This window comes from Gymnoscopelus braueri (genome assembly GCF_963280865.1).
Source record: "Gymnoscopelus braueri genome assembly, chromosome: 2".
NCBI lineage: Eukaryota > Metazoa > Chordata > Actinopteri > Myctophiformes > Myctophidae > Gymnoscopelus > Gymnoscopelus braueri.
This window is the reverse complement of record NC_137604.1, coordinates 25,065,371-25,082,623: the sequence shown is the minus strand read 5'-3', so window position 1 is coordinate 25,082,623 and position 17,253 is coordinate 25,065,371. Positions and strand designations below refer to the sequence as shown.

At 41.1% G+C, this 17,253-nt stretch overlaps 2 protein-coding genes across 2 annotated transcripts in view; both read right to left on the bottom strand.

Annotated features, from left to right (window-relative positions):
- Positions 1-246: 246 nt before the first annotated feature.
- smc2 (structural maintenance of chromosomes 2) lies at positions 247-15,806 on the bottom strand. Its single transcript, XM_080445589.1, has 25 exons — positions 15,487-15,806; positions 14,451-14,600; positions 14,177-14,299; positions 13,961-13,999; positions 13,564-13,674; positions 13,241-13,285; positions 12,639-12,872; positions 11,847-11,996; positions 11,267-11,500; positions 10,673-10,832; positions 10,428-10,545; positions 8,577-8,715; positions 8,340-8,459; positions 7,943-8,147; positions 7,148-7,283; positions 6,294-6,418; positions 5,871-6,064; positions 5,049-5,192; positions 4,757-4,831; positions 4,433-4,552; positions 4,026-4,226; positions 3,006-3,122; positions 2,440-2,600; positions 1,343-1,490; positions 247-662 (listed from the first exon to the last, which is right to left on the bottom strand). Exons 1-25 carry the CDS (start codon positions 15,652-15,654, stop codon positions 471-473), a joined length of 3,609 nt encoding a protein of 1,202 aa, XP_080301715.1. The 5' UTR covers positions 15,655-15,806; the 3' UTR covers positions 247-470.
- Positions 15,807-16,942: 1,136 nt separating this feature from the next.
- Positions 16,943-17,253, bottom strand: part of exoc1l (exocyst complex component 1 like) — a gene marked incomplete at its 3' end in the record, with an annotated part of 3,867 nt that continues 3,556 nt past the window's right edge. The window contains exon 3 of the mRNA XM_080415042.1: positions 16,943-17,209. Coding sequence (XP_080271168.1) covers positions 16,943-17,209 — 267 coding nt within the window. The remainder of the gene's footprint in view (positions 17,210-17,253) is intronic.

Here is a 17,253-nt window from a genome sequence, read left to right as displayed (position 1 = left end):
TTGCTGCAGTGACATTGTGTGCATGGAAATGTTTACAAATACTCAAAGCAGCATTATTGAGCTTGTAGATGGGCCGTCTTCAGCATGCAACACCGTTGTATGACAAAGTATAAATCAGGCTTAATGCCACACACAGAGTGCACTAAGACAGGCACAAACGCAAGATCTTCAATGATAATATTCACATTCCTCAATGAACAGTAGTCCAATCCAGACATGTAGTTTAACATATACACCAATACAGTATATATGTAGGTTCTTTATTAGGCTGAAATAAAGAGTGAAAGACAAAAAGACACGCAAGATAAAATAGTACAAATAACTGTATAGAAATTTACATTTGAAATGACACTAGTTGTCACAGACTGTAAAATAGCTTGAAGTTAAAAACAGAAACAAGGAACAACATAAAAAGACGAATATAATACAATTGCGCCATTACAATCCCAATATATTCCTTAAACATTTCTCTACATCACTCCAATGAGTTGCTTGTTCCTCTTGTCTTTAGAACGAGCCTTGTCCTGGCCTTTCTGAGCAAGGCCGGCGTCGCTCTGGCTGAGGGCTGTTCTCGACACTGTTGACATGCCGTCAACAAACTTGGTCTTGAACAGAACGTTGGCGTTGGTGAACATGCCATCCTTCAGCGACACCACCACAAACTGGAGGGAGACGTATATACACACACATTTAGGGGTGCAACAGTTAATACTACTAAAATAAATCAAATAATTCACGGTTCAAGTGAAAATAAGTCAATCTACAAGCTTGTGAGCTTGTAGATTAACTTATTGGATATTTTCGGTATTCTTCTGCAACACTGTTGTACAACCAAGTATAAAATAATAAAATATTTTATTAAAAATATATATATTTTCTTTTGCCGTTGATTTATCGAAGATAAAAAAAACCTGCTTCTCGATTAATCGAAAAAAATATCGATAGAATAATCACTAAGAATATAACCAATAGTTGCAGCCGTGGTGGGCCTTATGCTTAAAGTTTACAAGTGATGGGACAACAACTTGTACGTGTGTTACACGTTGCAATAAGAAAAAGCATTGTGCAAATCGTGCAGTCTATAAGAAAAAGGTATAAACACAATTAATTAAGAATACTTCGGTTGTTTTGTAACAGCTTGAAAGCCATGCTTAATCTGTATACTCCCACAGTTTTTATATTTCACAGTATTAACTCCATATTCAGTAAGCTCCACAAACTTTTCATCAAAAAGACAAATTCAAGTGTGGTCCTAATATTTATGCTTTATTCCAAGTATCTTCAGAACATTTTAGCACAGTAATGTTTGTCTGTGCGTATGTGCTACTATGCATTTACATACCTGGGAGTGCCTGAAATGTGTGCGCAGCATCTGTCCAATGTTCTGTGTGTGGGAGAGATCCAGGGCTGCATCCACCTCATCTAGGATGTAGATGGGAGCCGGCTTAAACAACAGCATGGCCAGGATCAGAGACAGGGCCACTAAGGACCTGAAACACAAACACACACACACAAGCTATAAAGTTACACCATTCTTTCTCACCCTAATTATTTTTACCCCTTTTTTCTCCCAATATAGTCGTTATGAAAATGTATTTCTCCCGCTGCTTGCCATCGCTGTTCTACCGTACTGGCTCACCTACCAGTGAAGAATCCCCAATGGGAAGACATGTCTGTCGTACTCCCCCCCGTTCAACATTCCTCGCTGACAGCCCATAAGAGTAGGTGCAGTGACAAAGATTGATCTCCCCACCTGGCTTCCCTCTCCCCCCCAACATGGCCGATAGTTTTCCCCTGCTCCACTACCCTGACCCACACCGTTCTTTTAAAACAAGGTTCTCCACTGATGTTCATTAAATAGCAGCCAATTACTTTAAATGCTGTGCTAGGCTAGCAAGTCATTAATCATCAATGCCGTTATGACCAAACTAAAATAACTTAATAAATAAAGTAGTATATGAAGAAATAAAATGCCTAATAAAAACAAACAAAAAAAGAATAGTATAGAAAATATTACTAATCAATTAACCCATTCAATACGGGAACGCATCTACAAATGTCTCCTACATTTCTAAAACAGTTTTCTGAAAATCGTATGTTACTATAATATCAGTGGTTCTCAAACGTATTCATGTCAAGGTCCCCCAAAATTATATGTATTTGGTCGTGGACTCCCATCTCAAAATATTTTGTTCCAGGGACCCCCAGAAGCAAAGATTTGAGTTACAAATGTTCGCTTGAAAAATATATGTATATTCAAAGATTTGCACACATTTTCATGATTTTGCAAATCTACAAGCTCATAGCGCGGCATGCTATGAGCTTGTATATCTGCCATCTTTGAATAGCCAAAGTATAAAATAATGGCTTTAGCTAAAATGACACAGGTGCGTTCGCGGATTGAATGGGTTAACATACAGTAGGTTTGTGTTCACTGACCTCTGTCCACCACTGAGCTCAGAGAGATTCTCCTTCCACGTGTCACCCAGGGCCACCTTGAACTCAAGACCGTCCAAGACACCACAACCCTGGGGAGGAGCCAGGCGGGCGTTGGCCCCTGGTAGCAGAGTGGAGAAGATTGAGCCAAAGTCCTTGTTCACCTAAAGGGAAATATGACAATTAGATGAAGTCTTAGCTGTACATGCCATCCTTACCAACAGGGTGGCATTATTTGTCTTTTTACACCAAGGATTCCTTAATGTTGTGATCCACCTGTGACCCAGTACCCACAAAATATTTTGTGCAGAAAAATAAGCAAAACATACTCTTTAGCTTTTCAAGAAAGCGAGATAATGAATAAATATATCGTCGCTGTCGAGAAGAGACCCTTTTATGTCCTGCAGAGAGCAGGTAGTGGGATTTATGTATTTTTCTTAAATTAATAGGTTGAACACAAGTTTTTTTTTCCATTTCCTAAAAGTAATCATACATACAAGGTTTCCACCCGACAGCACTGATATATTACATTAATCAATCTATTAATTGAGAGACATATGAAGACACACCTTCTGCCAGGCAACATTGAGAGCCACATTCTTCTTCTGATCCAACTCCTCAATGGTCTGAAGGATCTTTGACTTGTCATTCTCCACTATCCTCTTCTTCTTCATCAGGTCATTGTACTGGAGGAGGAAAGTGTCACATGTTATCGTCATGTGACTTAAAATTTTCATAACTCCACCCCTAAGCCGCCACAGCTTAAAAGGTGCGCGGATAGGCCTTAGGTTAGATCACATATTTTAATAGCTTTAAAAAAAAAAAAAAATGGTGAGATCTGACGTTCATAGTGACAGAACACTATGCAACCAAAAAAAAAAAAAAAAAAAAAAAACAGAAGTCTCGCTAGACGAGATTGAAATCTCGAGATTTCAATCTCGTCTAGCGAGACTTCTGTTTTTTTTTTTTTGGTTGCATAGTGTTCTGTCACTATGAACGTCAGATCTCACCAAAACATTAAAAAAAAAAAGCTATTAAAATATGTGATCTAACCTAAGGCCTATCCGTGCACCACAAGCTGTGGCGGCTTAGGGGTGGAGTTATGAAAATGTTCTACTGTACCATTCATCCTAAGATATCATAACGTCATAGAAAAGGTAAGAAAACTTTAGTCCAAAATTCTCCTTTAACAGTGCCTCAGAGACACACAGTTTTATGAATGCCATTAAAAAAAATTGAATTTTTAACTCTAACCCTCAAGCCAAAAATAGATCTACAAGCTCACAAAGTGTTGCGATGCATTGTGAGCTTGTAGATCTGCTATGTTTAGAAACCCATATATAAATCAGACATACTGCAACCCCAACTTTTAAACCTGACCTCTAAATGTCTAATCCTTATCCCAACCCCAATGTTTTCCTAAACATAAACAAATCCAAAACTATTTTTGTAACCATAAAAACCATTTCTCTTGTGAGGAACCAGGAAAATCGTTCTCACAATGTCCATTTCTCAAATTCTACACGCACACGCACACACACACACGCACACGCACACGCACACGCACACGCACACGCACACCGACCCACCCTCTCCTCTGTCTCGCTCAGCATGTTCATAGCCCTCTTGTTGACGTTCCTCTCCAGCTTGGCGGAAGTCTCCTCCAGTTTCTTCAGCCGCTGGCCGGCCTCTCGGGGGTTGTTGGTCTTGAAGTCGTAGGCTGTGTTGGGCATGCCAAAGTACTGCCGCTCCAACTGGATCCAGTCATGTTCCCTCAGCATACGAGTCACCTGAAATAAAAAAAACAGGCCAGCAGAGAGACAGAGAGAGAGAGAGAGACAGAGATAAAGAGTAAGAATGGAACCCAACCAATCAAAATGATGAAAACCACATAATGATATGACATTTATGTAGCCGTTAGCGCAAGTGGTGCCCCTAGTAAATGCTAAGCCTGATTTATTATTTACAGATCTTGAATTTTCAGCGTGGCTCATACCTTGTCAACAGCATCCTGGCTGTCCTTGCGGTGTTTGTTCATGTTGTGTTCCAGCTCCTTGATCTTCAGCTGAGCATCGTTGGTCTGCTCCCTTATTTTATTGGCTTCTGTGCTCTTTTCCTGGAACATTCAATAAAATCGTACAATTAACATGTGAAGAACAAGACAGCATCATACATAAAAATCACATAATTAATATACTCTAAGAAGAAAAATCAAAATAAATCAAGGGCCTACTGTAAAATCCAATGAAAAGAATAAAATGATTATGGATCTTGATCACAACAAGAAATGCTGTAAAATGAATGATAAGATTGTTCTTACCTTGATTTCTTTGTCCTTCGTCATGATCACCTCCTTCTGCTGGGCTAGTTCCTCCTGAGCATTACGCACTGCCTCCTATGGAGCAAAGGAGTGAACAGTGAAATGGGATTTGTGGAAAACTTAAAATACAGGACATTTTCAGTCGATGATATAATCCACATTCACTGGAAGGTTTACCTTACTGGACGACACATAAAACACACAAAAACATACAGAAACTGCATCTATCACAGTCAAAATCTTCATTCCCTAACCCAACTAAACTAGTTGGGTGAGGGGTTCACCAACTTGCCTTGTTCTGGGCCACTGTGGTAGACATACTATCTATCTGTTCCTGAATGGCTTTCGTGGCGTCATCCACTGCCTGGATCTGTTGCTCATAACCAGCCTGCTCTTTTCGCAGTTCCTCCAACTCCAGGGCCACCGCCTCAGACTCCTACATGCATGGACGGGCCCACACAGAAGACAGGATGAGATGATAGAAGACTGGTAAGGCATGGCACTGTGGCCTGTCCACTCTTAAAAGACTCAATCCAGAAGGTATTTTGCCCCAAATAAAGAAATTAGGATTGCATCGCATATAGATTCTGAGAGGAATAATAGTATTTATCATTTTTACCCCGTCATAAATCAAAATATAGGTCTGCTTTACTCCAATGTTTACTACATAATTCTTCAACATACACTAAGCTGTGTGCAGAAACAGCATTATGCTTTAGACCAGTGGTTTTCAAACTTTGCGTGACCAAGGCACACCAAAGTGCAAGTCAAACTGTCAAGACACACCTGTATTAATATCTGTCCAACATATGCCTGCCCTCTATAACATGTGTTATCACTCTTATCATCACTGTAAATGTTCATTTTTATTTACTAATCCCAAATAAAACTTTTCTATGGTACGAAATTTGCCTCATTTTGAAATGAGTACGCACAAAGTATACAACATTAAAAAATTATTCTGTATATTTCTATATATTCAATATGTGTGATTGTCACAAAATCCCAAGGCACACCTGGACTTGTCTCACACCATGTTTGGGAACAACATGAAGTCAACTTAATGACATGGTCTCTCTGGCAGGCAACACGAAGACACCAGGAATCTGCGTACCTGCCGTTTCTCCTTGAGCTTCTTGTTGAAAGCATCGGCTTTGGCCTTGGCTGCGTTGAGTTTCTGCTGAGCAGCTTTAAGCTCTTTCTCTCTCTCTGCCTCCGCGTTCTTCATCTTGTTCTCCAGCACCTTGTACTTCTCCTCCGCTCGCTTCTGCACGTCCTTGGTGCTGCGCAGAGTCTCCTCGCTCACCTCTGGACAAACGCACACACACACCCAAAAGAAACACACCGTTAACATTCAAATTATTTGTGCACACGTTTATTAGCTCTTCCCTTTTAACCACATTAACCCCGGCATTCCTGTTTTGGGGTAAATTTCAGTTTAGTACTGAAAACATCCGAGGTCAGATATTAGTGAGCAAGCAGTTAAGTTTATATGTGCGCTTCCATACATGTAATGAGCGTGCGTGTGTGTCCTCACCAATGGCCGTGCGCAGTCTCTCCAGCTCCTCCTGCTGTTGGTGGAAGGAGCTCTGCTGCAGCTTGGCCTGCAGGATCTGTTCTTCCTCCACCTTCAGCTCATACTGCTGCTTCAGCTGACGGTACCTGCAGAAAGCAAGCCACAGCAGAGGGACAGAGGAGGGGAGGAGGCAGAGAGAAGGAACCATGGGAGGAGATGCAAGATGGCAAAAAGGATGACAGGGAAGTTTATGGTCAAAGATAAGAAAAGTGGGGTGTTTGAGTTGTGCGTCTGTCAAACAGTGGGAATCCAACAGTATTTTGAGCAAGTGTTACAACCTCAGTATTTTGAGCAAGTGTTACAACCTCAGTATTTTGAGCAAGTGTTACAACCTCATAACATAGTAGTGGGTCCTAGAAAAATGGACTAACATGAGGTATATTCTGTGAGCCTTTAACCCATTATGACCTGAAGCCGATTCTACATGTCTCCTAAATCTCAACAGTTGTGAAAAACGTTTGTTTCTATATCAGTGGTGCTCAATCTTTTCCAAAATTATATGTATTTGGCCGCGGACCCCCATCAAAATATTTTGTTCCAGGGACCCCAAGAAGCAAAGATTTGAGTTAAAAATGTTCGCTTTAAAAATATATATATTCAAAGATTTGCACACATTTTCACGAATTTTCAAAAATAGCAGATCTACAAGCTCGTAGCGCGGCACCGAGTGCCGCGCTACGAGCTTGTATATCTGCTATTTTTGAATAGCCCAAAGTGTAAAATAATGCTTTTTAGCTCAAATCTAAAAATGAGACAGTTCCAGGTCTTAATGGGTTAACTTGTGTATTTGTATGTGTGTGTGTGTGCCCCCGTACTTCTCAGCGGTTCCCTTCAGGCCGGCCAGTTGTCGATCGATGTCCTGCAGCTCGGTTTCCTTCTCGTTCAGGCGTTCCTGAACCTCCTTCAGCTCCTGCAGGCTGGCCAACACCGAGGCTGACTGGGACCGGGCTCCTACAGGGCAGGAGGGAGTGGGGGGGAAGAGCAAAGTGTGTATAAGACCGTGATTCACAACCTGTATTAAGCCGCGAGGGTATTGCTAGTGAGATTTGAATGATAAAATAACCATTACATTTCAACTGGGGCCCTGATCCAGAAAAGTTGAGAAATCACTGCAAGTAGGGAGTAAAATGTGTAGCATGTGTGGAAGAGAACAGCCTGCATGTGGCAATCAGGCTCGCAACATATTCTTATAAATAGCTTTCAACCATTTAAGCCTGGTCTGTACTTGTACTACAATGTGGCGTGGGCGAAAATAGCCGATCTGCATTTGGTTAAAATATTGATTTGATTCATCAATTCAATGTCAAGCCTATTTTATTATTTATATGCTTTTACCTTTATCATTTTACTTTTTGATTTAATTACTCGCCCCATCCTTTTTTGTATTTGACTCTCATTTTGTTATATTATAGTAAAGCACTTTGTAACTTTAATTTTAAAATTCCTTTTAAATGAGTTGCAGTCAATTATTCCCCGCATCCTTTTTGTATTTGACTCTCATTTTGTTGTACTATAGTGAAGCACATCGTAACTTTGATTTTAAATAAATTACAATGTATTATTTTGAAATAGTCCAGAGGAAAGTCCGTTCTTTGACAATCAGCACTCACCTCCACTGAGAGTTCCCTGAGGGTCAAAGATGTCCCCTCCCAAGGTCACGGTCTTGGTCATGACCCTCTTGTCAAAAGCCACTTTCTTGGCATTGTCCAGCGTGTCACACACCAGTGCGGAGCCAAACACGTATTCCATGGCCTTACGAAGGTCTTCTTCATAGCCCACCAGGGACAGAGCCGTGTGGACATTTTGCTCTCCAACCTAGGTGATGAGGGAGAGAAAATGGAAGGAAAGAAAGAGGCAAGAACAGCGGTGAAGAAGATGGAGGGATGAGAATACTGCATCAATGTCCTCAATGACTACTTTGCAATAATGATATTGGCAATCCCATTTCTGAAGCCCCTGTGTCCATTAGGATTAGATGGGCTCAACTATTAAACTACAGTCTCTCACCAGACTCTTGGCAGTGTTGATCACATTGGCATTGAGCGCCCTGGCAGAGATCTTGTTGAGAGGTATGATGGTGTACCTTCGCTTCAGCTCACCCTTCTCCAGCAGTTTCTTTCCTGTCACCTGGCAAACAGAAACACAAACTTCTTCTTCAAGACACATCTTCATCATTGGTGTACTAGTTAAATCTGAAATCCAGAAAATATTTTTTTCAGGTAATAAAGGCATGCACCCTCATACCTCTGTGTCGACGACTATGTTGTAAAGTTTTCCTCCGGCGACCACCTCCAGTCCAGTAGCGTAGGAGACGTCCTTGATTGTGATCAGCTTAGCCAACAGCCCCTTCACTTTGCTGCGATCCCAGTCGCGCTCCGGGTCCCTAGAGGAGAGCAGTGACACTTGGTTAACCACCTCCGCCCTGGTGTTCCTATTCATGTCATTATAGGCAAAAAATATTAAACTTCTCCAAATATTTTCTAAATTCTTCAAAAGTAGCAGATCTACAAGCTCACAACATGGCATGATGAGACGCGTTCTGACATTGTTCGATTATTTTTTGGCTATTTTTGAGTAGCTTAAGTATAAAATGGGGTATAAATGGTTAAAAGTATGCTTCAGCCTCAAACTCCCTTAAAGGTCTATTTTTTGTTAATGTGGTGGTGTAATGTTGTACATGCGTGCCATGCACATGCCATGATGCTGTTAATGATTATCCACCCAACAAACTGCAAAGTAGTGACACTGCTGCTGCACTGGATTACCTTTTCATATTCATTAAATAAGAAAAGAAATGACTGGACATTTCTGTGAGAATATAGTTAGGTTGGAGGTGATTAGGAGAGATCATGTCAGGGATAAGTTGGAGGTGATTAGATCATTTTAGGGATAGGTTGATACAATACTCGATATCAGACCAATTTTGGCCCAAGAAAAAAACTGGATTAGATATTTGGGGTCCCGAGAAAAAGTTGGAATCCAATACAAATCCACTTACAAACTAGCAGCAAAACAGCAGAACACAATTATGCAATGTGAGAAGTGTCAGCCACCACAGTTAGGCTGTGTTTAAGTCCAAGTCTAAAAGCCTGGTTAGCGGCGTCTAGAGGCAGTTCTGAAAGAAAATAACCGACACTATCCTTACTAGCCCTGTGCTCTCACTAGTGGGGCTAAAAATAAAATGAATAGTGTCTTAAAGACTTGCACATATTGTAAAAAATATTTTAAATTAGATAAAATAAAGTATCACTTAAAAACCTATAAATTGCCTTTAAAAAACAGAAAATGAATTTGCCTAAGGGTGGCACCAGCTGTAAGGCCATTGCTTCACCTAAAACGTCATCCACCAAGGGAACTATATTTCATGTCAATTCTGCCAATAGTTTTCAACTTATGTTGTTTCGGACCACAGTGTTGGACATTTAGACGAATTTTGCCATCCATAATCCTCTGCCTCAAGCAGGGCTAAAAAGAGAGCATTGAATTGGTATCGTATGGACAGAGGTTGTTGTACTGGTATTGAGCAAACAAGTTCATTAAACTTTTCAAAAGGGTCACAGGTGTGGAGTTTGCATGTTCTCCCCGTGTCTCCTAGGGTAGTTAATACCCTCACAAAAACATGTAGTAATCCTGGTCAGTATACCGCCTCCCCCATGACAGCCGGGCGCCTGATGGAGGGGAAGGGAACTGGTTGGAATAACGTGTTCCTTCCACGCGCTACGTCCAACCAGGGAAACTCCCCCCTGTCAGGTGACAAGAAGGTCAGTTGGCTCTCATGCCTGAAGGAAGCATGAGCTCGGCCCTGGCCTCCCTACTGTGGGGTGACAGGTGTAATACTGGTGTAGGGCTGGTGTAGTGCCCAGGATCACTTAGGAAATTGGCACCGGGTGAAAAAAATGTGTTACAAAAATCGCGGGATAAAAATTTATAAAAAAAAACTTTTCAAAAGGGTCATATTATACAGAGATCATATTATCCAATCTGTAGAATCTGGAGTCAATAACACAAAAGCAATTAATTTTGAAATGATTGTTAGTTCTATGACCAAAACCAAAACACAACAATAAAATCCTTGGTATTAAACACAGTCCTTACCTGTAGTCAAAGCGCAGGTTGGGGAAGCGGGCAATGAGGCGCTCATAGGTCTCTCGAAATTTAGACGCCTCTCTGGACAGCTGTCTCCTCTTCTCTTGCAAACTCTCTTCCTTGCCATCTGTGTGCACAGACAGACAGGAATTAAAATTGACACGGAGCACAAACCATTCTTTTTACAACACAACTGTTACTTTTAGGATTACAACCGGATCGCACTGTGTACAGACAGACACGCACACACACACCTTCGTAGTTGAGTTTAGCAAGCTCAGCCTGTAGTTTCTCTCTGCTGCTCTTCACAGCCTGGAAGTTGTCCTGGTCCTTCTTATAGCCACTGTCCATCTTCTTCACCTCTGCCTGTTTGGTCTTGAGTTCAGCCTGGGCATGCTGCAGTGTCATTTGGGCCTGCACAGAGAAGAAAGAAAGATAACAGTAAGAGGGAGAAGCAGAGAGAGAAAGAAGAAGCAATAGGCCTGCAGCCACTGCACAATATATCAAGTTACATGATGCAATAATTACATTGCAAATGATAGGCAAGGCAAATTGGGCCAGTCAGTTGCAATGTACTAAATCATGACTTATCTGTACAGTCCATCAACAATGATTTAATGACTTCTTGGTAACTGGTCTTGCAAGCACAATCTGCGTTAACAGAGGCGTCATGCTGAACTGCATATTCACCCCCTAAAAATTATCATGGCAAGAGTGACTGGTAAATTCTTTCCAAATATAGAGATCTGCCTAATCAGGAATTCAGCCTAGAACCCAGACACCGGGGGGAAAGAATACATGAATAAATCATAATTATCCATGGGCGGACATGCAGGTCCATTCCTCACCTGCTTGGCCTCAGTATCGGCCTTGCTCATGTCGTTCTTGCAGGTCATCATTTGTCCTGACAGCGTGTCCTCTTCTCCGTCCTCATTGGTGGAGAGACCTGCTGACACAGCCCTGAAGTGCTGCTCCGCTGCTTCCAAGTCTGCACCGTTCTGCCGGCCCTCCTCCTCTATAGTCTGGAGCTTCTCTGTGTGCTTAGAAACCTCCTTTTCCTTTACCACCAGCATCTTCTTGTCCTGAAAATGGAGACAAAAAAAAAAACATGTGAATATATATATTATTTTAAAGCAAACATTTTTAACTCAAATCTTTGCTTCTGGGGGGTCCCTGGAACAAAACATTTTGAGATGGGGGTCAGCGGCCAAATACATATCATTTTGGGGGTCCTTGACCTGAAAAAGTTTGAGCACCACGGATATAGAAACATACATTTTTCAGAAAACTGTTGGGATAGAAGACATTTGTAGAATCGGCTTCAGGTCTTAAATGGGTTAATTCACAATCACTTTTGTCAGCACGAAGGCAAACCAAATATATATTTTATAATCAGACACAGATAATAAAACAGTTTGGTTCCCATACCTCCTCCATGCTCTTGACAAGCTCATTCTTCTTCTTGGCCTCATCCTTGAGGGACTTCTTCTTCAGGTCCAGGGTGCTCTGAGCCTTGGCATCCTGCCGCTGTACATCAGCCAGCGTGGCCTCCAGGGCCTTCAAGGATCCACCCACCTCCTACAGAGAGGGAAGTCGGCACACAAAAACATGTCAAGGGTTTTCCAGGACTGGCTTTTTCACAGCCCATTGCTGGGAAATTATCCGAAAAAATATGAAAAAAACCAATATTTAGAACCTATAACCGACTTAATCTTGCTCATGTAGGTTAATTGAATAATCAAGAAGCAGGGTTTTTCCTCCTTCTTTTTCCCTCTTATATATATATCAACAAATCATTTTTTTTATAACTAAATCAATTAACCACTTAAACCTGTATTATATACTTCATTGTGACGTACACACAGTGAAAAAAAATCCAACATACAAGCTCATAATTGGTAGCGTCGCAACCCGTTGCAACTTACACATCTGCCATTTTAACTTTTTTATATAATCAATCATTCATTAATCGTAATCGAGGCACGTTTGAAATAAATCATGATATTGATTTGAAGTCATATAGTCCAGCCCAAACCCAGAGTATAAACTAAGAGGCAAAATGCCGACCATGAATATGGTCCATCACCATTCAACAGCAACTAACATGTTAAATATGTCTCCTGTCCTTGATGAACCACCATATTCCAAGAAAAAAAACATGCCTACCACAACAAAACAACACTGTACAAAATGCCACAATTTCTATCTGTCTATGCAGACCTGGTCCCTTTTCTTCTGCAGCTCCTGGATCTGGGCAGAGAGCTCCTGGACTTTCTGCTCATTTTCAGTCATCCTGGCCTGCATCTGAGAAATTGTGTCTTGGAACCCCTTCAGGTCCTCAGCTGACTTCAGCTTGGTCTCCTCTGCGCAGACAAACAGCCAGGCCACATAAAGCCGTGACAGGTGCTCGATCTCACGAATCAGCTTCTGGTACTCCAGGTATGATGAGCGCTCCTGCAGATGGAGAGAAGAGCAAAGTGGAGTTGAAATGTTTTGTTGTTGTTGCTGTGAGTAGTACAAAGTTATGAACCAAAATGTAATGATAATGAGAGTAAAAGTTGGAAAACAGGATTCTAAGAAATTAATCTTATTTATTCACTGGGTTAGTGGCTTACATTAAGGTTATGGTTTGTTTATTCATACTAGCTGGCCGGCCGTTTACAAAACTATAATATGTGAATATTTACAGTGTTCATGAATCAAATGAAAAGAGGGTATAAAAACACAATCTGCACATAAATTTACACATGAATAGCCTGAAATGGTTAAAATTATTACATTGTTAAGGAGCGTGAAATTGTTCAATTTCTTCTTATTTTTACCTCTTTCAGCTTCTGCATGGTTGGAGTAATTTCCTCATCCAAAATCTAAAGGAAAATAGGGCAAAAAAATAGACACAAAAGTGTTTGCCATTAAATGTTTGTTTGACACATTTATGGTTGACACAAAGTAATTTAGTATTCGAATTCTAAATAATCCTAGTATTATTAGGTTGCAACATAGACTACATCTATTCTTTAGACTGCATTACTATGTATATCCTTGTATGTTTGTTTGGATTATTTGGCTGCGTTTAATTAAATAACTTTTATGTGATGGCAGTGCCAGTCTTCTATAATATGGGAGAATAGGACATGTAACATACGGTCTGAATCTCCTTCAGTTTTGCCTCTTTCTTCTCAATGGTCTTCTGAGCGCTGATCTTCTTACACTCGTACATCCTGGTGCCAGCTGCCTCTTCAATCATAGCAAGGATCTGGGAAAGAATGGTTGTAAACACAGGCCAATACATGTGAGCAGACACAGAGGGACAACAATGAACCAAGTCTGAGAATTTAATTGTGGGTGAATGTTTTTGAACAACCCTATACTTAGTTGACTGTATTCTTATGGGCTATACTCAAATAATTTAGACAAAAATAGCCGATCTACATGCTGACTGAGTTGTGAGCTTGTACATCAGTCACATTTTCAGCAAATGTTCCCTCCAGAACAGGAATGCTAGGGTTCAAGTGGTTAATTAATTTAAAATAAAACGTTACCTCTTGTGGCTTCATATTGAGGACTTTGGTGATCTTCCCCTGAAAGAGCCAAAGCAACATAAGTATGACTACACAGTATATAAATGCTGCATCAATGTTGGACACATGCAGAGATGCAATCAGGCAACAGGATTCCCAAATCGAAAAAGCATGAACTCTGCACAAAATGTTAATGTCACATTACATGAATTACCATAACTATGAAAACATTCAGACCTGCATAATGAGGAAGTGTGGATTGTTGACATTGAGGCCAACAGAGCAGAACAGGTCCTGCACCCTGGTGTTATTGGCATTGACCCCATTGATGAGATACTTGTTTCGGCCAGCAATTACCACCTTGATAGGAAAGAACATTTGGTCATATCAAATCTATGATACACGAACGATACACGACACACACACACACACACACACACACGCACGCACGCACGCACGCACGCACACACGCACGCACGCACGCACACACGCACGGACACGCTTTGCTAACCTGTCTGGTAACAGTGATTTCATCATGAGTCTCGAACCCCAGGGGGCTTTGGCTTTTGTTAGAGTTGTCAAATGTGATGGACACTGTGGCCTTGGTGATGCCAGCCTGTCCATTCTTGTAGACCAAATCCTGGAGGTTTGATGCTCGGACCTGTCAAATGAGAGATTATTGGCACTGGGTGAAAAAGGGTTGCAAAATCGTGGGATAAAAATAATTATATATTAAAAAATAGAGAGATTATGACAACATGATCCTAAGGAGGTCATCAAGATCAAGTTAGAGAACACCGCTAACAAAATGTACTTTTTTTAAAAGTTATTACAAGACACAAAAGACATTTTAAATTCCGCTTTGGATAGATAACGTCAAACCCCCATTTGTAAAGGGGTTTCAATCAAAGGTTACTAGTAGCCCCGTTTGTAACCTCACCTACTAGCCCTGAAACATGACTGTCATATCATGACTTGTCATGGATGAACTTCAACCTGGTGTTTGCACTCTCCCCATTTTTGGTCCGTACATCTACTTAAACGATGAGATTTCAAATATTAAGAGCTGACCCCATGGCCACGGATGTTACAATAATGTACGGGAACCTCGGAAGTACCCGTATGTTCGGTATTGTTCAATAAAAAGCATTTTAATCCGATCGGTGGCCATTTTCTCATAGAGTTATAATGTATCAGAATGCAATACACCTCCGAACCGATAGGGTCGCGTAGTTGAAAGCATACGGAGAAAAATGGCCACCAATCGGATTATAATGCTTTTGATTGAACAATACGGAATATACGGATACTTCTGAGGTCCCGTACATAATTGTAACATCCATGGCCATGAAGTAAGCACAAATCTGAACGTTTATGTAGATGTACGGACCAAAAAGGGAGAAAGCGCAAACACTATTTTGAAGATCATCCAAGACGGTCATGACAGATGACCGTATCGTGATCCAAGGCTACCTCCACGATAGCTCGGAGCTCTATAGCGGAGGGTCCGAAGATACAGTTAGGTTTTCAGTTGGTCATCCACTTACATGTGTGAGGTTGGAGATGCCCAGCAGAAAGCAGATGGAGTCCAGAATGTTGGACTTTCCGCTGCCGTTCAGTCCAGTGATGGCGTTGAACAGCGGGTCGAACCCATTGATCTCCGTCCTCTGGGCGTAGGACTTAAATCCTTCAATAATAATAGACTTGATGTGCATCTTCTCCGCGTCCTTCTGCAGTGTCCAGATCCAATGCGTATTTATTTATTGTATTTAAGTATTAAAAACGATGAAAAGTAAAACGCACTAACTGTGTGGTGTTTATTCACAGACTGCAACAACACAACTGGTCTTTCGCTTCTCTCTTTGAATTGAATTTTGGCGCCAGCCAAACTGCCGCACTTCCGCAATGTTTACGCTGGCGGGCAACCGAACAAAATCCATTGTTATTGTTTTAAAATACATTTAATAACAACTTTGTTTGATAATATAAATATCGGCATGATTAAATTGATATTTTTATGTAATGAACGTGCACTTTAAAACATATTGTTTTGTTTTCCGTCAGGCAGTGTTCTAGACGACTAAAATGGCATGTCGCTGTTGCCAAGTGTTTCGTCGCCACCTGTAGACGAACCTGAGTAATGCAGCCTTACACTATTATTTTTGTTCAATAAAACAACCAGGGCTAATCAGTTCTCTCAGTTGTGCCCCTGTGTCTTGATATACTGATGTATCAGAAACATATGTTCACCATAAAATGCCATCCATTAACTCACTACATGTTTATAACACACACACACACACACAGCCTACATGTACATGTATAGATCAAAAAAGACAAAAAAATAAGTACATTCACACACACATTTGAAATATTTATTTATGTCCACATAAACGGAAGTACAGGAATGCCTTGTACAAAGGACATAAACACTGCGAGTGCAGTCAGATAATGGGAAAACAGCTAGTTACAAAGTGCATATAAGGCAGAACATTGTTACATACTTGTCAAACACAGCAGACAACAATCATGGGTAAAGGAAACAACGCCTCCTCCAAATTGAGCAGCTTCCTATAATAGCTGATATTGAGCAGTACCTTGCTATTATTGTTTGGCCCTCCTTTTGGAGAGGCCGGCCATTTGAAGGCCCCTCACAACCAACTTGTGCACGTGCCCTAGGCTACCAAAGATAAAAAAAACAAAAGTTAACATTTGTAGCTTAGCTGAGAGATGGTCTGCTCTAGCTGATGATATTTTAGCACTTTGGTTAGGAAGGCTTCCTCTAAGGAAGGCTTCCTCCTGTAATCAAAAGTCAAAAGTACAGCCGACGCGCGTGCGCGCACACACACACACACACACACACACACACACACACACACACACACACACACACACACACACACACACACACACACACACACACACACACACACACACACACACACACACACACACACACACACAGACACACAGACAAAGTACAATCATTTGGCTATACAGCATTTAGTCCATAGGGACAGGGCACATGGACAGACAAACTAGGTTGAATGCATAGAAGCAGAACTGCATGAGGACAACACAGTCACCTCTGTTAGTGTAGTTGCACGTAGGTTTGATGTAAGCCAAGTCAAAGTTCTTCAACTTGAATTGTCTCTGACAGTACTGGTCACTGAGGACAACCAGGGTACGCACCATGGCGTATTTGGCAGAGCAGGTAATGGCAGTCACTACACGCACCTTGTCAAAGTGCATCAGAAAACAGGGGTCATCCTTGGAGGGTATAAAAGAAGAGAGAAACATATGTTATTGACTGG

What these genes read in the sequence shown, in the direction of transcription:
- smc2 (XM_080445589.1), bottom strand. Translation starts at nt 15,654, where the DNA reads ATGCACATCAAGTCTATTATTATTGAAGGATTTAAGTCCTACGCCCAG. An exon ending in CACACTTCCTCATTATGCAG is followed by an intron (nt 14,000 to 14,176) that starts GTCTGAATGTTT and finishes TGGCTCTTTCAG; the next exon opens with GGGAAGATCACCAAAGTCCT. An exon ending in GAGACTGCGCACGGCCATTG is followed by an intron (nt 6,065 to 6,293) that starts GTGAGGACACAC and finishes GCGTTTGTCCAG; the next exon opens with AGGTGAGCGAGGAGACTCTG.